This window comes from Sebastes fasciatus, chromosome 3 (assembly GCF_043250625.1).
Source record: "Sebastes fasciatus isolate fSebFas1 chromosome 3, fSebFas1.pri, whole genome shotgun sequence".
Taxonomy (NCBI): domain Eukaryota; kingdom Metazoa; phylum Chordata; class Actinopteri; order Perciformes; family Sebastidae; genus Sebastes; species Sebastes fasciatus.
The window spans coordinates 32686963-32713812 of record NC_133797.1 but is presented as its reverse complement, the minus strand read 5'-3'; the positions used below and the strand labels follow the sequence as shown (position 1 = coordinate 32713812).

The window sequence follows — 26850 nt, the reverse complement described above, 5'->3', positions numbered from 1 at the left end:
CTTTTCTGTGATACTATCTTTTCATACAATCACATGTTTATAAATGGAGACTGACTGGTGTTTCGTAGCGGACCAGTTTCGCTGAGAGTTGATAAACACTGCTGCAAAATAACATGGCACGAGTAGAATATTTATTGCAGTTGAGAAATGCATTTTTGGCCAGCAAGGGCACATTTGATCACACATATACAATATTTCACTTATTCAATTTTTCAGCACAACTGCGAGGGATTTCAAGGTAACTAAGGGCCAATATAGATTACTACCTATAAATATACCAAATGCAAGTCACTCATATACTATAGCATAAAATGCATATACTGTTAATGTTTGAATTTTATAGTAGATGTCGTACTGAAGAAATGAGCATGGAGATAACTCTTTTCCTTTAGGGATGCACCGATACCGGATCGGATATCGGGCCGATACTGACTCAAATAGCTGGATCGGGTATCGGTGACAATGGGGCCGATCTATTCTATTCAATTCTATGTTTATATACCATATATATTATATACTAGAATTTTAATTCCTGTTGAAGTTTTGACCAATTTGTTGCTGCATTAAAGCGGTTTACACCAGAATTGTAATTCCTGTTAATTTTGAAGATTTTTCCCAAGTTGCTGGTGTACAATTTATTATTTTAATAATAAATATCAATTCAGTAAATTTATATCTATGTATTTATTTGTTAAAAAGTTAGAAAAGCAATGTTAAAGTCAGGCCTGATGTTGCCTTACACATAACAGAATGATCTCAGTCACGTCCACACAGTGAGGCAAACAGCTTATTAATTAAACACTGGTATTGGATCGGTACTCAGGATTGGCCGATACCCAAAGCCCATGTATTGCTATCGGTATCAGGACTGAAAAAGTCGGATCAGTGCATCCCTACTTTTCTTTTATATATTTTCTGATATTGTTGAAAATGAAATACATAACCATCACGGTTTTAAATCCAACACCAACCTAATTTGAAGCTTGGATCAGCGATACAGCCCTTTTTTCTCTCCCATGCCTGTTTGTGAGGTGCCTTTTTTTTTTTTAATCGAGGTGGGTTCCCTCCATTTTATGTCCCCTCAGAGGACATGTACTTATGGCTGTCTGCCTGTGGTGCTGTGGTGCTCCTGAGGTCTGTGCGAGGTGGTAGTTTAGACCGGGGAAGTCTGCGAGCGTGGTCACAGAGGAGATAACTGCACACACACTCTCCCAGAGGCGCCCGTCTGCATCGTGTGTCCTCCCCTAGCTTTGTTGGAGGATACATCTTTTAAAGAGGAAAGCACTAAAAGTTTCAAAGTGATTTAGTTGTTGTGTGTGCGCGCACGTGTGTCCTTGTGTGTTTATGTGTGTGTGGTTGTGAGGGCTCTTTGTTTCTCGCCTCGCATGTGTTTGTGTGTGCCCTCTGTTTCTTCCGGCCTGGCATGGTGCTGCTCGCCCTACAGGGAATGCCACTCAAAATGGGCAGAGCGACCTTTAACCCTCCCACTGCCAGCTCAGAGTCAGGCGCTGCCATATCAAGAGCCCGTCTCGCTCTAACCCAAACTCCGTCGAGCGTAGTGAGAGATTAAGACCCGGCTCTCAGGAAGCCATTTGGAACGGACACCTTTTAACCCTAATGGGATCGGAGTCGCACATAGGAAGCCACTTGGAGCAAGCCACCCACTCTTAACCCCTAACACTACCAACTCAGCGCAGACAAGGCAGAGTGCACAGGCAAAGGCCCAGCTCATATCATGCCACAGGGAGCGGGCGCCGTTTAACCCTCGCAGCGCCAGCTCAGCACAGGCCAAACTCCAGCTCACATGATAAGCAGAATTAAATCCGCAAGCTTCAGTGTTCCTGATAGGGAGCTCACTGATGCGGAAATACGATGCTAATGTGAAAGGGTTGGTTGCCCATCTACAGAGTAACACGCCACAAACATTTGCAGTGTTCTAATCGTAAATGATAAATTGTGGTGAGCGGGCTGTTCTTTTTCTTATCGAGCACTCGCTTTAATTTGTTTGGGGTTTTAGGAAGTCACAGATTACAATTAAACACTTTACCTGCTTTTTTTTTACATGGAGCTATATGGAGATTACTTTTGTGGAGATTTAGCATGAGCAATTTGGTACATTAAACCGCGTCAATATTTCGGTTGTGTCCCCACAAATGCCACTTTTTTTAGGAACTATGAAAACCGCCATGTTTGCAGCTTGACAGCCGTAGAGTTATGAGTTGTAACAGCAGGTTTTAAAAGGCCTTCATAAAGCCAAGTGTCATACAATCTCATCTCATGGTTAATAATTCGTCAATCAGCGAGATTGAAATCGGTAGTGTTTCACCGGCTTAGCTTGGTGCTGCAATGTTAATTTGGAACAATAGATATCCTGCCGTACTTTTCAAAATATATTAAAAACAAATTGGCTGCTGTTAAAGAATGTAAACGTGACCTAACTTTTTTTTTTAAGATAATTTTTTGGGCTTATATGCCTTTAATGGAGAGAGAGAGTGATAGTTATGAAAGGGGTAGAGAGAGGGAGTGACATGCAGCAAAGGGCCGCAGGTCAGATTCGAACCCCGGTACATGGGTATAGACATGAGTATGAATATATTTTTTATAATCTTGTGTGAAAGGAGGATGTTTGTGTGCTCCACTAACAATGAAGGACGTAATCAATCACGCAAAAATAGGGAATAAATTCACAGTGAAGGTATGGATAAATGTGCCAACTGGCTTCTTGCAAATTATACATTTAACACTAAACTCTGACAGGTGATATATTGGTTATACAAAGTGCAGCAGATCAATAAAAAGTATAATTTATAGACAATATACTTTCCCTTTAAGGGAAGTACCACGGCATGAGTGGCTGAGTGTGTGAGAGAGAGAGAGAGGGAGAGGGTGAAGGGAGTTTCTGCACTTGCCTGTCTGGCAATGGCCGAGGAATGAGTGCACAAGTTTTGAGTCTGGGTGAGTCAAGCTGTGTGTGAGGAGAGAGGCAGCGAGAAAAGGAGGGGAGACGGAGCTCCACCGTGAAAGGAGTGAGAGATGCTAGGAGATGGATAGCAGTCGAGATAGAGAGAGAGCACAGGCAATCGGTAGAGGGGATGGTTGAAGTGCAACAACAATGTGGAGTACGGGAAAAGGGAAAAAGTGTTGGAGAGAGCGAGAGAAGGATTGCAGAGTAAGAGGTGAAAGAAATAAAAGAAGGAATGGAGGTGATGGAGGGGGGTGCACAGAATGAATGTGCGAGTCGGGCAAGTGGTGAAGCATTTGCATAAAGGGTGAGGGCACTCTGCCCGGCTTTGGGGAGAGGTTGGCACCTCGCCTCGCCGACTGGCAGAACGAGGACCAGGGAGGAATAAAAGAATGAGGGGGGGGGGGGGAGCGAAAGAGTGCGAGAGAAAGTCTCTCAATAGTGCATCTCTTGTGTGGGGAGAAGCAGGCCTTGGCTGCTGTCGGAGCAGGGCATGGAAGGGAGGGGATATCGGGTTTCATTATCTGCTTGATTCCTGCTGTATTTGCTAACCATGAGGTTCAAAGCCCTCCGTGCAGCTGTAGGCAGGGCCCGGTAGCCAGTGTGCGCCGCTGGCATGTGCCGACTGGAACACCGTAGGTGTGTGCAGCGCCGGTTCGGAGCGAGACAGAAAGTGTGAGACTCTCCTTCCTCGTTTAATTGAAGCAGAAAGCTGCCGCACTCTATCACCCCTCACACACACACACACACACACACACACACACACACACACACACACACACACACACACACACTCTCCAAGTACCACACTGCCTACTTGACCTTATCAGGAATGGCCGCCCTTGTCGAGGGGAAACGCTGTACTCTCGGTTTTGCTGCAACGTCCTGTCGGAAAAAGCCACACCAACAGTACGTGTGTGAGTGAGTGTGTGAGTGTGTATTTGCCATGGTGACGCTACAGAATCCTCTGTAATGTAAACACACATACGGCACACATGCAGTAGTCTATATGCATTCACTTACATGTAATCCTATACTGCCCCATCTAGCCGCAGCCAACATGTTGAAGTGGTTTTATTAAATCATTGTTTGCAACTCGCAGCGCCAGAATCTCCTAATTTAGTTTGAAATCTATAATTTTGCCCAGTTTTATTTATACCACGATAACATCATCCCCCTAAGAGGAACATTCTTTCTAATTGACGACACTCGCTATCAAGATTAACATTCAGTTTAGCATTAAAAGGAGCAAATGTATACGGTTTCACACAGACCCCAGGATACATTTTTGGAGTTTTGAATTCACCAAACGTAAGCCAAAAAAACCCGTAAATATATTTAACCGATGATCACCACCAAATGTCTTTTTAAATCGTCCAAATTGAATTCAGTTCTCCAAATATTTTCAGGATATAAATTGGGAATATAACTCACTTGTGGGGTTAAAGTTTTTAATTATCTGTATAAGGTGAATTTATGTAGATGGGCCAGAGTCATAGAGAAACCACACAAACCTCAAGAAAATCCTCGCTGAATGAATTTTAGATACTAAAAAAGAGTCATAAAGAGCCCCTGATCTTATCTTTGATGTGCTTACATTTGTGGCTGAAACAGTCTGGCCCAGACAAATCCGTCGCACAAACGTGAGAGCATATTTGAGTATAATATTACCCAGGTCTGCAGTCATGTCAGAAGCCCCGGCTTGCTATCAGTCCTTGTGTCTCTGGAGCTGTTTAAAGCTTCGCTTCGCTCTGTCTTTCCCTCTCAGCCTCATGCCACAAATGGCTTCCAGACTTTCACACATAGTAGCTTCAGTGTGTAAACAGGCGTAATTACAAACGATGCGCAGACACACTTTTAACATCAATCTGTGCCGATGGGAGAAAGAGGGGAAGTTTTTTTTTCCTCTTCCAGGGAGTAGATGAATGGATGAAAAGGTTTCGAGCTGGATGGAAATAGAAGGACTGGCAGTGATGAGGAGTTAAGGAGGGAATTTTTAAGAAGAATAATGTGGGTCTGTGTGTGAATGTGTAGCATGTGTGTGGGCTTCAATAAGTGAATGAAAGGGGAAGAAAAAAAAGGACACTTTTCCAAGGAAATAGTAGTTTATGTCAACTTGTCCGTAATTATTTTATATCCCTGAGGATTGTGAGTCTACTAACCCATCACCTCTCAATTACTCACCGCTAGTCAGGCCTACGCACCTTTATTTTTTTTGCACTCCTGTAATAAAAAAAATATGGAAACTTCACTCAACCAAAGCAACTCTGTTTTTCTCTTCTACTTCCTTTTTCTTTTTTTAACAGAATGGACAGAAATAGCCTCTATTTCATAAAAATGGTCCGACTCCTGTTTTATGTGAAGTTTATAATAATGAGGCACGATTTGAAAAACATTAGATTTATATACGTAGCACAAACAGCTCAAGGAACTGCCACCCAAATTATTCCAAACCATCTCGAGTGATCAGAACACACACACACACACACACACACACACACACACACACACACACACACACACACAAAGGGGAAAATAGCTCAGGTCTCTCACAGTCTTTCCTTTACATCACCACAGTACTTGTCAATATGTGATTTCACACAGCAGATGTCAAAGTTAAATTCCAGTTGTGACACGTCCTGACACGCTGTAACCTTCGTCAGCTTTCTGCGTGTGTGTGTGTGTGTGTGTGTGTTTCCTAGCCTTATCTTACAGGATAATCCTGAATGGAGTTAACAAAAGACTTGTGTGTGAAACAAATATAATTTCATCAGACAAATTGGGCCTTCAGTTTCACTTTCTTGTAGCATTTAAAAAAATTAAAATTCAGTTTAGCTTTTCTCTTTATAATTAGATTTTACGAAGAAATGTTAAAATAATATGATGAAAGAGCAAAAGGCTAATATGCCCCAGTGTATTCCTATTCTCCCAGTAAATATATGGTATATATATATATAATTTATGAACATGTATTTACAAGGAAACGGCAATGATTAAACTAAAATGTTCTGAATTTTCATATTAAACTCCAAAAATGAAATGTATGCGTGAGTCAGAATTTTAATTAAATACTGTCCCTTTGTTTAAAAATGCATTTCAAATATATACATTTTCAGTATATTAGTGTTCATTAATTCACAGTTGTAATTGTTTATATGTTTTAAAATGTTTCCTAATTTCTTTTTGTAAGAAATTTAAATTTTTAAAACAACTAGTTTAAACTTTAAACCACAATTTTTATGGAGCATAGATTATTTAGGTCATTTTGGTGGTAAGAAAAATAATATACTATATAATATACTATAATATAAATAGGAAATGTGAATGAGGTGCATTTATTAATTTAATTTAAAGGAGACCTGTTGTAAGGCTGTTTGGACGAGGCTGGACTTCATTTATTTTAATTCTGTTTTGACGTGTTACTACTACATTTTTAAATTCCATTTTCTCTTTTTGTTGTAATCACAATTTAACAAGTAAAAAGGAAGAAAAATATAATAAGTTGCCTTTTATAAAGTTGTTAATATAAAGCCAAAATGCCTGAAAACTGCTGTCTGCAGCTGCAGTGAAAACCCATCTAATGCCTGTTGACTCCTCACCCTGCAGGATGTGGCATCAAATAAATCATATAAATAATACTGCACATGTCAGGCATTAATTATACCTAAGATTAATGCCACAAATTCATCTCAGGTAATTGCTTTTTTTTGTAGAGTTGCTGACAACAGTGGGAAACAGGCCCGAGGTATGGGTTGTTAAAATTAATTGTATGCTAATATAGCTCAGGAACTAATAGTGCTTTTTTTATTATTATTATTTGCACATATGTGTTAATAGTCCATCTAAAAAAATGTAAAAATGTAAAAATTGGCTTCATTAATACATCTGTAATAAGTTATGAGGGAAACGCTTTTGTGCAAATGTAACATATTTGTTTACTCTGGCAAACCTTCACTGAGGTCATACTTTACACTGTTTTTATTCATTAGATTTACTACGACAACTCCATCCACCTCGTTTTAATTACCGCTTCGACTTTTTAGTATTTATTTTGACCCTTGTTGTTTAACGTAGGCCGCACTACTGACACATGTGCTGACAGCTGACCGGAGGAGAGCAGACTGCTGCTAGAAAAGCTCTCAAGTTCACCTTTTCTCTCTCCGTGGAGGAAGAAAAACTGTATATTTGAACATATCTGGTATTTAGAGAAGTTTTACTGTCAATAACGAGACTATAAAGTCTATTTTAACGAACGTAAAATACGTAATAGTTACTTATAAAGCAGGCGGACGGAGGTTAACGACGCGGCCCGTGCAGGTTAACAGACACAGAACGACATGCGTTGGTAGCCAAAACTAACGTTACACCGGTGAGGTGGAGATTATAATTTTCAATAAGAGGTAGGTTTCTTTTCTTTTCAAAGTATTAATTTTATAATGTTTTACAAGAGTTTAGACGCAGGCGCTTTTAAGTTAAAAGACAGGCCTCACAGAGGAGGTTTTACTGTGTCCCTCAAGGTGTAATGGAAAAAAATGTATTGGTGTTTAAATAGTTTTTTTATTGTTTTATTATTTATTTATTTAAAAGGGACCATGTACAGTTTAAAACATAAATCTCACCGTACCAGATTATAGCTTTATGCTAATTCACATCTTGGCAGGACAAGACAAAGAAACATACTACAGTCATACAAGAAAGAACATACAAAACGCACAATACACACAGTTAAATAAGCAAAATGACTACCTTTCAACATTATGACCTGTTGTGTGCTTAAAATAGAGTTTTAATAATTTTTAGGCCTCATTTTAAACCCAGAAGAGTGTGTTTTTTTGTTAGATTTATAATATTCTTAACAGACATGACAAAATGGGTGAATTTGCACTCTTCTAATCTCTGTTTTGTTGTCACAATCTTGAACATTTTTATGTTTTTTCCTTTGTCTTTGTGTTTTTGGCAAGTTGCTGCTGCTGCTCCAATCTTGGCCTTGTTATAGTAAAAAAACCTGAGGTGGTTTTCATGTCCTCTGCTGCTCTTCTCCTGAGTTTGTATGTACCCTGTCAGGGCAAAGAGGGGAGATTGTCTTTGCCCAGCCTGGCGAACAAAGGTCGTCGTTTTTTGTGAAAGACAAGAGCGTGGCATGCACAGATAAGATGCTCAAATTATTGCAAGAGCAGATACCTCCTAAAGAGTCCAGCGGCCAAGGCCCCGAAAAAACTGCCACCCCTTCGTTCTGCCCCGAAGAACTCTGGGCAAACAGGAGAAACCCTCTCTAATGAGCTGGTTTGAAAATGTCACCAAAAAAATGTACACATTAAATAGTAGGGTGCCACACAGACTCATTTCTAGGCCAAAATCATAAAAGATCTCGCCTTAAACTGTGCAGACCTCAATGCCCGTATTACGCAGTTGCGTCTAATTTTGTATTTGGTCCAGTTTATGATCATAATAAGGCCTGGCAGTGGATTTAACTAAGTGATTTTAAAAAGGGATTTTTTTTTTATTGAAGGATTACACATTTCATACAAATAGTATTTGCTTAATATGGATTAATTTGTAGTCTCATAATAGTCTGTTTTTCATCCTCTTTTTGTTATATAAAGAGTTAAGAAGAGTTATGTTACTGAAAAAATGTTGCAGGGCTGGAACTACAAAAGCAAATGTGTTGCTGGTTTGAATGGACAAAGGAGAGGTTTGGATTTCCCTGATAGTAATCTTGGTTATTATCATGTTGCCTGTCAGTAATGGCGTGATGATATTACAGGAAGTGACTGTAATACTTGGCAGATATATCTCTCCTCTTTTCTTTGTCTGTGGCCCATTCATCAAAAAGTCTAGATCCCTTCAGTCTTTTCAAATAAGCGACAAACACACCTCCGTCATTATTCTTTAAAAACAAACACGCACATCCTCTTTAATTCTCCTCATGTTCCTTTTGCCCATATATTTTTTTTCTTCTTCCCTCCGCCATCTTCTCTCATTCCCACATTTTTCACGTGTTCAGCGTCGCTGTGTGAGGCAGGCGTATGTTAGCGCGAACAATCGGCACCCGGCCCGGCTCGGCCTGGTCCAGATGGGGTCTGCACCCCACCACCCCCCCAGCAGTTAGCAGTGACGAGCCAGTCAGCCAGCAAGGCAGCCAGCTAGCCGGCTAGCTACCCACCCGGTTAGCCAACCAGTCATTCACCCAGCCAGTCATGTAGCCTCTCAGCCAACCGAACGGCCAGCTTGCCAGCCAGTCAGTGGACCAGCCAGTCATCCAGGCTGCGGCTCCTCTGTCAGACGCTGACAGAGGGAGCAGGCCGGGCTAAATCTGATGGTCCTGGGAGCCAACCAGAGGACTCTGGCCTTTGTAGGGCGTTCACACAGACAGCCTGTCCCGTCGCACAGCAGGGGGCTTCAACCCACAATCAAATGGCCGGGCCCTCAACTTTGCCACATGACAAGTTAGCTTTTTGTGGCTGCCCATTGCCGAGATTCCAGTTTTGACAATGTTACTATCATTCCTACGAGCCCCGTGGACTAATTTGGACGGCATAAATGACTAAATGTGTTCATTTTGTGTCATTTGGAAGTATGACATTTAAATGCGCTTCTAATGAGAAGAGGGGGTCCGTACGTATTTCATACATACATCAGATTATATTGAATTGATCCTTGGTGAGAGCCTTTGTCTCTCGGATATTCCTCCCATGGTGCACTGGGCACAGCTTGTCCCTCTGAGGTCATGTGGGTCAGCCAATGAGGATGAGACAATGCGCTTGCCAGGGCAGCTATACAGCTCCCTCACTTTCTGCTGTTCAATCCCAATCATGTGTCATTGTGTACCTCATAATGAAACACGATGAAAATATGGGCAATTTCCCGGCTGCAGTAGGAAACTATAATTCTTTTCGCTATTACAAAGACCAGCGTATCTGAATTTGAAAGCATTAGACTAAGCTTTGTGAATTACAGGGAAGCGGTATAGCCTGTTTTAGTCAGTTTTAATATCCGCTTGCCTTGCCTTGTTAAACAGCTTAACATGTACAGGCTTCTTACATGAAGCTGTCCACCGCAGCATTTTCAGCCGTCATTGTCCACTGAATCCGGTCTCTCACCCACAAATGGGATTGCTCTCTAATTTGGTAACAGAAACTTTTAATGTGTTTCTGTGTCTGTGCTGTTGGGGCTTTTAACAAAAAAAAAAGAGCGAGAGCGGGAGAGAGAAGAGGCCAGTTTGGATGTGAGAGTGCATTTTGAAACAGGAGAGCATGTTTTTGGATGGTATTTTTTGTTGGGGGGGGTTGGCGGGGTGGGGGTAACGGGCATTTTCTTCCCCCCTCCTCTCTTTGTTTGTGTGGTAAATCCAGGAGCAGCTGCTGGTCTCAGGGTCTAGTGGGATTTTGGGCCTGTGTTTTCTCATGCCATCCCATGCCAAGGTGGTGTAACGCGAGCAGAGAGAGGGGTGTTTCTGGAAGGGGGAGGGCGAGGTTGGTGGTGGTGGGGGGGTGCAGTTGGAGAGCGAGCTGGTTTGTTGGGATCGCTGTGACCACGCTGGTGACGAATGCGATGAAGGGGGGGCTGGGAGGGCGTAGGGGGGCTTTAGAAGGCGGGCGCTGTCTGGATTGGATGCATGTAAAATTAATATCCTCTGGACTTTGCCTTTGCACTAGATTGGAACTTGTCTATTTGGCTAATGACGTGCCTTCTGCCTGCACCACACACAGTCCCCGGCTCTCCCCCTCCCTCCCTCTCCCTCTCTTTCTCTCTCTCCACTACCAGCCACCAACCATCCACCCCCCACCGCTTTGCTTCTCCCTCTGCCATCTCTCTCTTCCCTCCCTTTCAGCGCTGGGAGCGTGCGTATTGGCTGGGCTGTTTGAGTCTCGGTGCCAAATAGGTGGGCCCTCTGCATGTTGGCACAGACTCAGTCAATGGTTAGAGAAGGAAAGTGGAGAGGAAGAGAGAGACAGAGTTGGAGAGAAAGAGGGGGAAAAAAGAAGCTGCACTCGGGTTTGCCAGCGGTCGTGCACACTCTTCCAACATTGATTCGGTCCTCTTGTTTTCTTTTTTTTCTTCTTCTTCTCCTCCGTCCGCACCCCCCTTGTCCAGCTCTCTCTCTCCCTCTCTCCGTGAGTCTTATGCAGATCCCACTGAATTGAACCAATAGCACGCGCCGCTTTGCCAAGCATTTTTTGTTGTTGTTTTTTCGTCAAGATATTTTTTTCTACACATTTGCGCAAACAAAGAGGCTTGTTTAAGTTTTTGACAATTTTATCCTTTTTGCTGTTTTGTTTTGTTCGTGCACATCCAGCTCTTTTTTTTTTTTCATCCTTTTAGACAGAGAGATTGCTGAACTTCTCTACACTCTCCTTCTGTTGTGCTCTTGAACAGCACCTCTCCTGCAGCTCCTGCTATAGTACCTCCTGTGTTCCTGTGCTGGTATTACACTGCGCCCCCTTGGCCTGTCTCCTCTTTCTCAGCTTTTTTCCCCCCCTGCTGTTTTTATTGGACAGTTTCTCAGCTTCTCTTTTTGCTTAATTTTTTTTTTTTTTCCTCAGTGTTTTGTTTTCTAATACACGCAGCATTACTTCAGCACCTTTTGATTCAACAATCCAGTTGTTGTCCTCTCGGTGCATTTTAAGTTTCTTTGCAATCGGCGGGTGAATTTATGATGAGAGAGCAAAATGGTAACTACCATGTTATTCTTGTTTTGTTCACATATGTTTTGTGATAGCGACTGTTACGCAGACGCAGTTATGTGATTTATGGGCAAATGTTTTGATGTTTAATTTTAATAATTAGAATTAATGTGAATTCTCACAAATAATCTTATTTTTTGTATGCGCTTAGTTTATGTAGTCAGCCAGTATTATGTTTTATAAATTCTATAAGTCTGTTTTTTTTTACAGATGTTCACATATAATAAAATATTTTTTAGAATTAATGTTTTCTAGAATTTAATATTAAATGTTTTTGTTGTAGTTTTGTAATGGGTAAATGCAAGTCAGGCAATATTTGTATTTATAACTAACACGTCTGTTTATTTATATTTATTTATGCAGGCACATGAATGTTTACATTAGTATTATCTGAAGAAAACGCTCAGAGTAGATACTTAATTTCCCCCATTCTCGTCTTCTACCTCTCAGTCTTTCAGTAATGAGTTGATCAGTGTTTTCTAAAGTGTGTCCTTCAATGTGATGTGTCTGTGCTAGGTGTTGGGTAGAGAGTGTAAAGCATCTCTCTCTCTCTCTCTCACTCTCACTCTCTCTCTCTCTCTCTCTCTCTCTCTCTCTCTCTCTCTCTCTCTCTCTCTCTCTCTCTCTCTCTCTCTCTCTCGGCACCTCTCGCTCATTCTCTCCCTCCGCTCTCACAGAGCAGGCGCCGCTCCTCCATGCTGCGTGCCGGTGCTAACTGCCTCTCTTCTCTCTTCCCTTCCTCACCCCCACTCCCTCTCTCCCCATCCTTCTCTCCCCCATTCTCCCCCTCTCTCTCCACTGCCTCCTCCTGCTTCCCCCCCTCCTCCCTCTCCTCCTCCACCCTCCCCCCTTCCTCCTCCCTCATCCAGGATGAATTCCACCCCTTCATCGAGGCCCTGCTGCCCCATGTCCGCGCCTTCGCCTACACCTGGTTCAACCTGCAGGCCCGCAAGCGCAAATACTTCAAGAAGCACGAGAAGCGCATGTCCAAGGAGGAAGAACGCGCAGTGAAGGATGAACTGCTGGGTGAGAAGCCAGAGATCAAGCAGAAGTGGGCCTCGCGCCTGCTGGCCAAGCTCCGCAAGGACATCCGGCCTGAGTTCCGTGAGGACTTTGTTCTCTCCATCACGGGGAAAAAGCCCCCCTGCTGCGTGCTGTCCAATCCCGACCAGAAGGGCAAGATCCGTCGAATCGACTGCCTGCGCCAGGCCGACAAGGTGTGGCGGCTGGACCTGGTGATGGTCATCCTGTTCAAGGGCAGCCCCCTGGAGAGCACGGACGGGGAACGGCTGGTCAAGTCACCGCAGTGCACCAACCCTGGCCTGTGCGTCCAGCCGCACCACATCGGAGTGTCCGTCAAGGAGCTGGACCTCTACCTGGCCTACTTCGTCCACACGCCAGGTATGTGGCCAACTGGATACTAGACACTAATAAGGAGGGATGCCAACACATAACTCGTCATACATGCCCGTGTGCATGTGCATATAGATGTAAACACACATTTGCATAATTGCACACACTTAACACAGAAACACTTGCTTGTGTGACATATAATTAAATAGAGAGGGAATGATAGAAATAAAAATACATAACGATAAGTGTAATAAGTTTCATAAACACACTAAAAGTGTTTAAAATTTAGGAAATAATTAAGATTATAATTAAGCCATCTAATATTATTATATGAAAATTGTGAATTTAGGAAAGTTCTTATTTAGCAAAATTCTTTTAAATAAATAAAGCAAACATTTACCACTGAGAAACAAAATTAATATTCCATCCTGCTTTTGTTCTCTTAGCAAACGACAAATAGTTTTGCTTTTTGTCTTTTTCCTTCTTTTCTTCTGTTTCTTGGTGTTTGTTTACATGACAACATAGTATCAACAGTAATAAAAAGAATATGTGAGTGTGTGTCAAGGGCATTCAGCCAGCGTGCTCTGGCAAGTACAAGTTCATTTTCTCTGAGCGAGGCATTTGCGGCTTCATATGAGCATGTATTTTGTGTTTTTTTTATAGGAAGGAATTTGCATGCCTGTGTGTGTGTGTGTGTGTGTGTGTGTGTGAGTGTTTTTTTATGAGATGATCACCACTGTCAAATTGTGTGTTTTTGTGCGATGAGTGAGAGTCGCTGTTTATAAGATTGTACTCAGTCTGTCGAAGTGTATGTGCCACGATAAGGCCATTGTAGCCAGGGATCGTCATTTGGCCACAGCCCAGGTTGTGTGTGTGTGTGAGAGAGCGAGCAGAGCCGCGAGTCTCCTGCTCTCAGGCCGCAGGCTGCTGCCGCCTTCACCGTCTGCCTGAACGCTAGCACCACGTTGGACCTGGCTGCCAAACACACACTCACACACACACAACGCCAGTGCTCACAGACAGCCAGTACTATTGCAGCCACCTTCACACCCATACACACACACACATACAAACACAGCTAAATAAAGATACACACAAAAAAGAAAAACAACTCTGTCATCTTTGTAGCGCACTTTCACACGTAAAGCCAAACACGGTTTTAGTCACGATTGCGTACACACACCCACACAGCACGCACACTAGGCCAAGGACTATCATAGATACAGTTTGATACAGCCAAACATTGTTGTATCTCAGCCACCATCATGGATACACACACGCTCACACTCGGCCAAACATCGCTGTAGCCTCCAGTGCGCGTACTCTACACACACACAGCCAAAAACACTGGCTGTGTTTTTTCCCCCCACATTGCAAAAAACACTGTCACAGCAACGACACGCGCACACATGAAACACGTTTCACAGCCAAATCCTCCAAATACACACTGGTTCACCATTTGCTGGCTACGTATACATACAAACACACGCTCATGACCTAATATTATCTCAGCTGGAATTTTCTGGAAATTTCAAACAGTGACTCAACCACCCTCTCACACACAAACACACACATAGGCACATATATATATATATATATATATATATACATATACATATACAGCATATCCCAGTCACTGCCCAAATACACACTCACTCTCATAGTAGCCGCTAACACTAGTGTAGCCAAATGCTATCACAGCCGTCTCTCTCTCCCTCTCTCCTTCTCTGACACACACACACACACACACACAAGCTCGGTCCAGGCCAAACACCTCATGTGGCCCGAGCCAAACCCTGGCAGCAGCTCCAGCTTGTTGGTCTGTCTGTGGCGGTGATAAACCATAGGTAGCGGGCAGTCCTGATGTTGACTTAAAAATCCGTCTTACAGTTTTAGTGGTATTTTTTTTCTGATAAATTTTCTCTCAAATATTATTGTTTGATTTAATTAAATTTGTATTTTTCTTCACCGACTTTGTAATTGCACTATATAACGGAGAAAGTGTTTTTATAATGTGGATTCTGGGTCAGTGAGGCGTGTTTTGGGATTTAGTAACACATCTGCAGAGCCTGTTTCTGCTCAGTTTATTATGAAATGTACAGCACTGTTAAAGGCTAATTTGTCTTGTAAATTATACTCTCAGACTACACTAAATTATAGTATATGTTTAATCTTAGCTCAGGAAAAACTATTAAATTAAATAATACACCTAATCTAGAAAGACATTGCCTTACCATTGCATTTTTAGTTTTGGAAGAGAAATTATTATGAGTGTTTGGTATTTTAATATATATAATTAAAGCAATTATATACGCAGTTTCTTTAGACCGAACACATTTTTAAAACTTACTGAGAGGGCAAAATGGTTTTCCTATTATGCTGAAAAACGCAGTCCACTTGAGAGCTGGAAATATTTTATTTGTGGTGTTATACTACATATATACTACTATAAGTGACATGAAGACTTTTTCAAAATAAAAATTAGTGAGTGTCTACAATTGTCTAATTGAGCGAGGATTGCCGTAAAAAAATATTGCAATATTGTATTTTATTTTTTTTACACAAACTGTGAATGTCTAATAACTAATTTTCTCTACCTCTTCTGACATCTTTGACTTTTCAGTTTGTAGTTGTGCACTCGTCACTACTGTACTTTGGTTTACAGCAGTACAGTAAAACACATGGCTGCTTGAAGGGGCTGCCCAGTGAGCTGCCCATTCATAATATGGACTTAATGTGTGCTCTCTCTTATCTTATCTGGCCAACACAGTGTGCCTCGGTACTTTTATCTGCCTCCAAAGAGGCCGTGCTCGGTTTAAGTCCTGGTTGGAGAGACACTTTGGGGTCTACAGACGGAGAGAGACATGGGACAGAGGGGAGAGACACAAAGGGCATAGCACTGTCTGCAAACCTGTCATAAGGTCGCCACTGGTACCGCACTTGGCTCTCATTCACCTTTAAGTCGTATTTGTGAGCAAACAGGCATAAAGGCCTGCATTTATCTGTCACAGTGATGAGCGGTTACATTTTTCGCCTCAGTCGCGCATTGAATGACAAGATGTGCTCATTGTTTGTTTTTTGTTTGGTTTGCGTTTTGTCGGTCTTTAGCATCTATGTCTTCCTCGCTCCTCTTTGATCCCGTGCACACTTTTGTTTTGTCTCCTTAAACATCGCCCTCATTGTTGCTCACAGAGGTAAAGCCTCTGCTGATCTCTTTTGTTTATATTGTAGGAGACACAGAGAGAGAGAGAGAGGGAGAGAGAGCGCGTTGGAAAGGAGAAGAGGCTGCAATAGTGATTGTTCTGTTTGGCAGCGCCCGAGCCCCGTTGGTGTGGGAAGAAGAGAAAGACGTCTTGTGTTTTGTTTATGACAGAGTGGCAAAAGCTGCCACAGGGAATCTCTGGGCTTGCCGTCAGGCTTTCTCAGGCTGTTCTGCAGCCAGCCAGCCTTTGAGATCCTCTCTGTTACGGAGCATAACACACTGCAGCCGTAACAGAACAAATCACGCTGCCACAATACACAACCATCTCCCCCCTGTTTTTCAGGCACCTCTCAGATAAAGGGCAACAAACCAGACAGAGTAACTTGTCTTTGAACATCGTAACTGAAATACTGGCACAGAATAGAGGAGAGGGGAAGAGTGGTTGTGGTGCATTACAGTGAGTAGTGCATTATTGTTAGTGTTTTATTAAGAGAGAGTGACTGGTGTCATAATGGAGATAGTAGTCTGGAAGAGCCAAAGGTCTGCCAGAGCAACACACGCTGGCAGAGGCCCTTTGATAACCCATGAATGGAGTTAGTTCACAGTACTAGTTTATATATAATTCACACTTCTGTTAGTCTGACTACTGCGTATGTGGGTCCACTCGCAACACCATCTGTGGAGAAATCATTTAGCTGTTTCTCATAGTGTTCAGTGGACTATTTGATTTATAACCTGTGTGCTGTTTTAGCTTAAACTCAGCACATTTCTGATTTATTCAAGGTTGGAAAAATAGAAGATTAAAAAAAAAAAACATTTGTGAGGTCCAAAGTTAGCTCAGTGCACTTAGTCATATTTTGGACCTCATTCTTACGGCTTTCTCTTTTTTTTTCACTCTTCTTTCTTTTCTACGCCGTTAAGTGTGATCATGAAAAGATGTTTCAAATGTGTTTCCAATCAAAAGTGCAGTACAGGAAATTTGCAGTCACTCCGAGGGAGGTGTGAAATGTGCTCGCTGTGCCATTTCTGCCATGACCGCTCCACACTCCACGCTTTACGGTGCCAGATCCCGCCTCCCTCTCGCTATAGCAATAGTCATGCCTTGGACGGCGCTGTGAGAAAGCCCAGAGAGAACCTAGCGCTGCGGCCAGCCCTCCCCCTAAACCCCCCCGGCCAACTCACTGACCACAGGAAGGATTCACAAATAAAAACCCCACTTTTGTTCATCGCTGAGGAAAACTCCCGGAGTATTCTAAATTTATGGGGAAAGAACAGAAATGTGGGAGAAAGAAGGGGAAAAGTAGGAAAGTGAAACATACTGGCATCCTGACAGTCACGGCTGACATGATGAATGGATTGCAACGTGTTAAAAGTTGACAGGATACTCTGATGGGTTCCACAGGTTCCCACTGCTCCGTGGCTCAGTGTTTCTTTTTTTTCCTGTGAAAATAATCTGTTCTTAATTACTTCCTGGATCTCTTCTCCGGCTCCCATGACACACACACAAGGACAGTCCACTCAACCCCTGTGATAAGTGTTTTTGTTTGTGTCTCTGTGTGCGCACATCTTAGGATGACCCTCAGCAGTGAAGTAAGCATTGAGTTTTGATTAAATGAAATCTCGACGCCGAGGGAGTCGGTGAGGTCTGAGGCTTTTGTATTGTGTGTGGTGGGAACAGGGCCCACGCCGGCTAAGAAAAGCTCTCCGCATGCAGAGCGGCTTTGGCATCAGTAAATATTCGCTGATGGCTCTCGTTTAGCCGGGGCCCGCGTCGTCTTTTTTTTGCGCGCCTCTGTCTTTCTGTCTGGCGTCAGGAGCACGTCGAGGTGGCTACATATCAAATCTGAAGGGTTAAGATAGAGGGAGAGCCCCGTCACATTAGAGAGACGGAGCGAGAGGGAGTCTTCTCACACTATTCTTGGCTTCGGAAAAAAGTCTGTGTATTTGGATAGCTAATGGCATCGGGCTAGCCAAAGCCCTGTTGTGTGCTCATTCGCTCCAAAACATGCACACACACACACACAGACACAGACGCGAGGCTAACATTGGGGTGTCACAGACGTACATAGATCGGTCCAAAACCGCAGGGTCTGCATTTATCTCATGAGACCATGATGACACAAGCAGACTCGAGGGAAAATAAAAAAAAACATGAGAAAGGCGAGTCAAAGACAATGTTGTTATGTTTGGTCTCCCATTAAATTGACCAGTGAAAACTGGCATGCTCCGCGATACGGTGCCTTTGTCCTAGAAAACAGCTCCCTGCTTTTTTTTGTTTTGTTTTTTACATAACGATCATAAGCCTCAGCTTCTTTGGCTGTCTCCGACTCGGGAGAGAGTAAAACCCCTGAAAATTTCTGGTCTACCCGCATCTGTTTCCTTTTGTGTGAAGAGTTTTAGCGTTGGGAGATGTGAGGTAAACAGATTATTCCAGTGAAATCGGGAGGCCATCATCGTGGTGGAACAGACAAATGAGGCAGTTTGTGCTATTTGGCTCTTTTATCCGTTTTTTTCTGTGATCCCCTCTTTTTCTTTTTGAATGAACTCAGCTGTCAGATTTTTCCCGTTTCTCCTCCGTTGAAGCTCTCCATTGTAAAAGGCAACACAGGTAGAAAAGCAGAAGAATTGACAGATATTTTTCAGCTTTGAATTCTGCGGATAACAGAAATCTTATCTCAGTTTCAAATTAAGTGCTCCACATGGTTTCTTCATTCCTAATGGTGCAAACCTTTTTTTCCCGTTACAGCTACCTTGTTAATGTAGTAATTTATATTTCCGCAAAATGTTACATTTATCAGTGTCAGATGGAAAGTTCCCAAATGTTTTTTTCATCTATAATTGGGCCCAGATATAATGTGTTAAAATTAATTTGTCAAAATATATTATGGTAATCAAAATACATTCATCTTTATTATTATTATTATTAAAAATAATGATAATTAAATTTAATAAATGATTACATGATCTGTTGAATGGTATTTATATAAATGCTTAGTAATTTCTAATTTTGTCTAAAGGAAAAAAAGGGCGTTTTCACACGCTGCTGAACCCAGTCTAATACCTACTCTTGACATTTAATTACACATTAACGATTGTCAAATAAAAATGGGTGTAGGCTAAGCTAAGCACGCAGTGATAAAAACTGCATTCTTTACTCGAGCTGAGTGGGCTTTTTTTTTTTAATGTTTTTTATTTGGAAAAAAACCTAGAGAGCAAAAAAAAAAAGGGGGAGAAAGGAGGAGAAGAAAAGAAAGGTTATTGAGAAAAGAGAGAGTCAGAAGCAGCGAGGGGGTGGTATTGTCTGTATTAATACTGTGTCTTCCCAGTGCCGGGTCTCTTTTCAGGCTTTTGTAGCGGCGCCAACCATGAAATGTGTCTGTCCCCAAAAACCATATACCCACTCAGGAGGGTTTCCCGACCTCAGAGAGACAGAGAGGAGGAGGAGGAGGAGGAGAAGGAGCAAGAGAAAGAGTGCAGTGGCCAATGCTCACTGTCAGGCAGGCCAGCCAGAAAGGAGGCAGAGCCAGGGAACATGCCTTATTCACCGGGCTGCACTCACAGCGAGGCCCTGGCATCGGCTGCTAAGTCTGGCTAACAACGCTATTCAGAACCACACAGCCATAGTCGAGCTAGAATGAGAGTCACAATACTGCGTTTTAAATCCAAAGCACCATTACTTTTCTTTTTGTTGTTTTTTTTTATTCCGTTTTTTTTTTTCCCTTTGGAGTTATTTTCTCTATAAGAAGTGGCTTTGCTTTGAGTTTTTGTTGCTGAATTAAAAAGTTAGGTCAGTACTGATTTAGAAATAAAAGATTTTATTTTGCACATGTGGGTTGAAGAATAAAGAAATGATTATGTGGGCGACTTTAACGCTGATGTTCAGAAAAGTGAGAGGAGTTGTGAGGAGTTGCGTCGTCGGCCGTTTTTGGCACGATGCTATCTCTGTATGGAAGACGCCAAATTTTCATACACAGTCCCTGCCAACCTCCTCCCTCTGATCCGCGCTTTCTTCTCTTTTCTTTTCTTTCTTTCACTTGTTCCCCTTTTCTTTTATTCCTCTTTAGGGTTCAAATGAATGCCCTCCCCTAGCCTCATTAGCACCCTGGACTCCTGTTTGCTGCTACAGAAAAATGTATAATAACTTGTAAGCACAAACATTTTAGTGCTCAATAGGACCATTATCCTTGTTTTTCATGAAAGCAGGCCATCATGGGCTGTGAGCCTCGACTGAGTTTTCTTCTTTCTTTTTTTTATTCTCTGACGTTTCTTTCATTTAGTATGCAAAGTTGTTTTGCCACCAGACATACGGTTGATATATCTTCACAAAGACTGGCATCCTGCCTTTTTTAACGATATCTTTACATTTTACACTTGATCACAGGCTATGTTTACATTTTCTTTTTAGATTTAATATTTTCAGTAGAAGCTTTATTATACGGGCTGCGAGGCTTGATTGCAGTTTAGTTTCTCTTTTGTTTTGCCTAAATTTATTGCCTTCACTTTACGAGATTTTCAGAACATTTTTATGTGACCACTGATTAAGTTTGTTCATTTATTTTTGTTCTGGTTAAAACACATCATGGGCGGTAGTTGCTGTTTTTTTTCAAACCAGATTTTGGATGTCGTTTTTCAGTTAGAAATTTCGGAGCCGTTTCGCAGCAGGCCACTCGTTCTTCGTGAGAGACAACCTTCATGAGGGGCATCGTTTGGTGTTCGTTACACCGTGAGAAGGAGAGCGGTTTAGAGAAGACAGAAAGTGGGATGGGTGGTTGGGGGTGGGGGGGACGAGTGAGTGAGCGAGCTAGCTGAGAAGCACAACAGAATGCAGAGAATCAAATTTGGCATGCGTCTGTGTAAGCGAGTAAGCTTCAAATCAGTTTGGACACAGATCTAGGACACTAGACGGAAAGAAGAAAGCAGGATGAAACGGGATAGGGAACGACATGGGATTGAGGGTGTGGGGGGGATAGTGTGTATGTGTGTTTAGGGGATGGGGGGGTGTAGTTAAGTAGAGGATGAGATGGAGGGGGTTGGTGGGTGAGGTTGAGGGGGTGAGGAGGAGGGTGGTGGTGGTGGGGGGGGTGTTTGGTAGAGTGTCCCTCAATGACGACTTGAAAAACAGGCCGGTAAATAAATGGAGTGGCAGTAAACAAGGCTCGGCGCTTCATCAAAAGACTCCATTCATCTGAGAACAGGAGAGTCTCTCTTTTCTCTGAGGAGACAGAGAAAGGAACCCACTGACGCTGACGAGAGGACGGCGCTTATTTAGATAACAGGATGAGTTTGGAGTGGAATGGCGTTGGTGTGTGTGTGTTCGTAGGAGTTTGGAGGGGGCGCGGAGCAGGTGGGAGGTGGACCCAGTCTTAACGAGTGGGGGTAGAGATAGTGTTTATCACTAGAGCATGGATTCAAGGATTGGGTTTTGGGGGGTTAGAATTGCGGGATAGGCCGATGACAGTATGTGTTTGTGTGTCTAGTACAAAGCGGTGTAGGGGGTGGTGTGCTTTTGGCAAGGATCTGCGTGCGTGTACTCGCAGACGTGCATGTGTGTGAGAGAGTGCATATGTGCATATGTCTCCGTCTGCTCATTATACATGGTTATTTTTTCCAGACCGAGTGCTATGCTCTATTTTGCATGATTTACAGTCTTATGAGCCAAGCAGCAGGTCTTTTTTTACGAGAGAGAGAGAGAGAGAGAGAGAAAGAGAGAGAGTTTGGAAAGAGCAGAGTCTTGGGGTCTCAGGGACACCGCGGTGAACCGGCCACAGCAAGGTGCCGTGCACCGCTCTCTGCTTCAGCTGTTCATAATTCAGCCTGTCAGACGGTCGGCCAAGGGAGCCAGGTGTACACTAAGTGCTATAAAGTCCTTTTGTGCGTTTCCGTCATGCAAACTTTTTAATTAAGAGTAGATGAATTTATGAGTATAGAGATCAGGGTTAAGTCACCTCCAACCACTTAGTGAATTCTGAGACTACATCTGGAAGAGCGGGGCAGGGAAGCCAAGTCAAAGTGGCATCTTTCAAAAGCTTTAATTTAGCTTATGTTTAATTGTGCCTCACTTTAGTGTGAATGTTAACAATTCTTACTCCTTTTTAACTTGCCTCTAATCGTTTAAGAGCACATCTTGTTTATAGCAACGGCCTTGTGGAGTAAGATATGAGATGTGCATCTGTCACTTTAGCTCGACTGATCTGACAGCTGAGCTTTATACTTTTCAATTCCAACTTCAGAGTAGTATAAAACGCGTACATTCATCTTGTCATTCACATTGCCAAGAGACTCTTTTAAAAGCCCTTTGTGTAGGTTATCAGCAGCATCCAGCACACATGCTCTCTCAATTTCTCTGTTGCTGCCTGTCTTTTATGGGTTATCAATGATGTTATTTTAATGTCCTTCCATTGATATATCTTTATCTAAACAGGTCTTTTTTTTTTATTTGACTCCTTTAGAACCACAGGGTTGATTTTAAGGTTGCCATAGCACCCATGAACCCCCCTTTCCTTCTCTGTATCCTCTTGTCTTGCCACCCCAAAGTCCCCCTCCCTTGCCCACCGCCTGTTCCCCTCACGTTTATTGGACCCAAATTTGGCTGGCACCATGGCAACCAAGGCTCCCAGGGAACCTTGCCTGGGTAGAATCCAAGGTGCCTCCAGGGTGGCACTGGCTGGCGTTGTCTGCGTCAACGGGCTGTCGCCGCGGCAGGTTGCTACGACAAGGCCGGCCTGGCTCCGACCCGCGCTGGGAGTGCTAGCTCGCTAACCTCCGTTAACTAACTACCAGCTAACATGACCTGCCATATCCGGTGACATTAGCCACCGCTTCCACTGCTGCAAGCTTCGGCGACTGCAGCACAGGGGGAAGCAGGGGAAGCGTTTCACCAGTACGCATATTGATGTGGCATGGCTTGGTGCCCAGTGCTGCCTCCCACATGAGAGAACACAGGAGAGAGAGAGAGAGAGAGAGAGAGAGAGAGAGAGAGAGAGAGAATGAGAGGGAGAAAGATGCATTTTCAATGTATAATATATGAGCGTATATGTTTTTTGAACAATGCCTTTCTCCTGTGGTGTGTAAATATTCAGCGGCGCACATTTGGCACTGCATGTCTTGCCAAAACACACATGATATTTAAATGCATGATTATGATGTGTACAGCCCTGTGCATCTGTTGAGGCAATATGGTTTTATGACTGATGCTGAAAACCATCAGTAGACCAACAATGTGAACGAGAGATGAAATTCATTCACGAGGGGTTATTGTTTTATTGTGTTTTTCTACACAATACTTTCTTACTCCGCTAAGTGTGTCAGTGCTTGTGTACGGCTGTTCCCGTGTGACAGTGAATGTATGGTCATCTGCTTCGACCTGTTTGATTGCAAACAAAACAAGCAGGTGACGCGCAGAGTCCTCGTACTTAATGTGATGATCACGTTAGTGTGATCCAGATTGTATGCTAAATAGAAAAAGGGACATTTGTGCATTGTTTGTATTTATTTGCGCTTTCTCCGGATACCACAGAAAACCTGCAACACTTTTGGTCACAATATCTCATTGCATGGACTGGCACCTGGAGCATACACCCACCCACCCTTAAACACACACAAACACACACATACACACAAAGCTTAAACCTGTGTTGTGGGGATCCATGCGGCGCTCATCTTTACCTCAGTTTTCTCCAGCTGGGCTTTCCTGCTGTGGCACAGCGAGCATAGGAGACGGGAGCTGCAGGGGTCCCGCTGCCTTAGAGCATCTTCACACTGCGTCTTCCCAATTTACCCTGCCCTGGCAATTGACAATTTGCCAAAAAATAGTACAAAAACTTGCCAAAATCAGCATTTGGGAGGAAGCTGTACGTAGTGTCTATATTTAGGCAGAGAGGAGTGCTTTTGATTCTCCTCAGCACACACAATCTGGGGCCCAGCTCTTTTGCGTGAGACACAAATAGAAAGTTGCCGTTATAGTCATAGATACTGTAGGTAGCAGGCTGCCATGGTGCACCCAGCTTTATTTCCCGATAAAAAGTAAATACAGCCCACCATCAGATGGGGCTGCACAATTGATCTAATATTTATCGCAATCACGATTTTGGCTTCCCCCGTTTAAATGATTGCCTGCGATATTTACGTTGAAAATGTGTGCTCCGCTCAGAGAAAACTCTGCTGAATATCAATCAAGCGCTTCCTAAAATAACAACCAAACACCAGCCGGCGATCGAGACGTTTTGGCTTCACTTTTGGGGAGCCGTCATGCCGCTGCACCCACCGTACAGCGGCAGCTTGTGAGAAACTTTCCTGAATGTTGCGGCTGCAGTCCGGAGTACAAGAGTGAATATACTGATGGGCGCATTTGCCCGGGGGGATTCAACTCGGCGGGTCAGACATGGCTGCTCGGTGTGGGAGGATCCTTCACTCCTTGCCCAGACCTTGTTGCTTTCCGGGACCGCGGACCTAATGCTCACTGCGCCCTCTCTCCCCGTGGGGATGGACAGGGCTCCCGGCACGGCAGTCAGCCAAGGCGGGCTGACCTCAGTGCGTCAGGGGTCTGTGGCGATGTCGGCAGCCCACCCGACCCATCTTGAAACACGGAGCCTGTCTCATTTACCATGCTTTGTGGTTGTGGCTTTTTTGTCGTCATCACCATTCATATCAATACAACCAATGTATTAATGATTAAGCACAAAGTTCTTCATAGATCTAGCCTCTCAAATTTTCTTTGAAAGTGCACCAGGTTGATGCATTTAACTTTAAAATGTAACCTACAAAATCTTGGGTGAATATTCCTCTATTTTTTTTATATCGCAGAAAGAAATATTGTATAATGTCAATTTTTTCCAACATCGCGCAGCCCTAATTTATACATTATCAGGGATGTAGCACAACATGGAAGTCAAAAATCAATGAATAATCGTGATAAATTGTGATCTCAATATTGATCAAAATAATCGCTATATAATATAATTTTGTCCGTAATCGTGCAGCCCTAGCATTAGAAGTTAAAATTAGAAGTTTAATTTGAATGAAATGAAAGAAAAGCTTGGCTTCCCTATTTTATCAATACAAAATGCAGTTTAGGCAGCACTCTTTCTCCAGCCGACAGACACTCTGACTAAAAGTCTGCTGCTCTCTGTACAATACATTCCAGATCGTAACTGCACAGAGGGTGGGTAGGGCAACACATTGACTCTGCAGGGAAGGAATGGATATCTCATCACCCTGCTTTCTTAAACTATGAGTCAGTATCCGTAATTGGTCACGGGCTAATCACTGCTATAGTAGGTCTCCACTTGATGAAAGTAGCAGTGGGCCTGAGCTTTGGGTTCGGAGTAATGAGAAAGTTTGCAGAGGGATTTATGGACAGTTTTTCTCTCAGCTTTGCATTGCGAGTGTCTCAATGATAGTTCAGTCTCATCCAGTTTTTAACCACTTCTCTGCCTCTGTTTTTTTCCCCTCTTTTGTGAGCACAAAGTCGGTGTTTCTTCCTCACTCCTAAGTGAGTTCAGCCTGTGGCAGGGAGACAGTGGATTCGTCATGCGAGGTGTGTAAGGAGATATGGTGTGTGATCCATGACGGTGCTGGCGGCAGTGTGCACGCTCAGCGCTGCCAGCCAGTGTAAAGAGGCCAGAGGTAGAAAGTTGAACAGAGGGAGAAAAGTTTGAGACTACATCATTTGAGACTACGTAAACAGGAGATAGAGTATTATTAAGTTCATCCATTCTTGTTTGTTTCTCTTTTTTTTTATTTCTCTAGTCTCTCTCTGTGTTCCTCCTGACCTGAAATTGGGGGTTAGATTGAGGATAGTGACGGACTAATGAGCCCCCTTTCCTGCAATTACCCTCCTCTTTCCTATTCTCTCTGTCTCTCCGTTTCCCTCTCAAATTCTCTCTCTAGCTTTGTCTGTTCATCTTGTTCATTTTTTCTCTTTCGGTCTAACCATTCAGTTTCCCCCTCGCTCCCGTCTTCTGTTTCGCCTTCTTTTTGCTGTCACCTTCTTAGAAAGCAGTGGTAAATCAAGGTGGCACTTCATCTTTAAAAGCAACATGATGGTCAATTAAAGAAATCTGGTCCTAATTTGTGGTAGATTGCTATCTGAGCTGTTGGATGGAAACGCTGCTTGTTAATAAAGAAAAAATGCAGCGCTGTGCTCCCTTTCTCTTTGTTCCTTCTTTTATTTTCATTTGATTGGGGTTTTTATTTTGGCCTCCTCTCCACTCGGGTTTTCTTTTTCCTTCATTTCTTCTCTCTTCGATGCTATCTGAATCACAGCTTCTCAGAATCGAGTACAATTTTTATTACATGTAATGAGGTTTATTCTTCATACTGTGCATGTATGAGTCATTGCTATTGGGCATATTGGCAGTGAATCCCGGTATATAGGATAATTCTTGCTTTCCACAAACTCATTTTGTGGTCTAACCGGCCTGTTTAACCACAGGAGGACTTTTGTATACGTGTATTACCGTGTTTAACTGGAGGTGTGCATGAAAAAGAACATGATTTCTTTTCCTTTCATGGAGCCTGGCTGCTGTTTTTGTTTAGTTTGGTTGCTAGCCTACTGTGTCTTTCTCCCCACTGCGCGCTGGCCATGAAATGGAGCAGAATTGTCAAGGGTTCGGTTGCCCTTGCTGCTTTTTTATTTCTTTGGCGCGACA

The 26850-nt window shown here is 43.1% G+C and overlaps 1 protein-coding gene across 35 annotated transcripts in view; it reads left to right on the top strand.

Moving 5' to 3' along the window:
• Positions 1-26850, top strand: part of nfixa (nuclear factor I/Xa) — a 162977-nt gene that overhangs the window by 66300 nt on the left and 69827 nt on the right. For 27 of the 35 annotated variants that reach the window (XM_074630383.1, XM_074630397.1, XM_074630384.1 and 24 more), the window contains one exon: positions 12516-13047. In XM_074630383.1, the coding sequence (XP_074486484.1) occupies positions 12516-13047 (532 nt within the window). Of the gene's footprint in view, positions 1-10866; positions 11635-12515; positions 13048-26850 lie in introns of those variants that run through there. The other 8 variants (XM_074630413.1, XM_074630417.1, XM_074630403.1 and 5 more) reach the window with 2 other exon arrangements.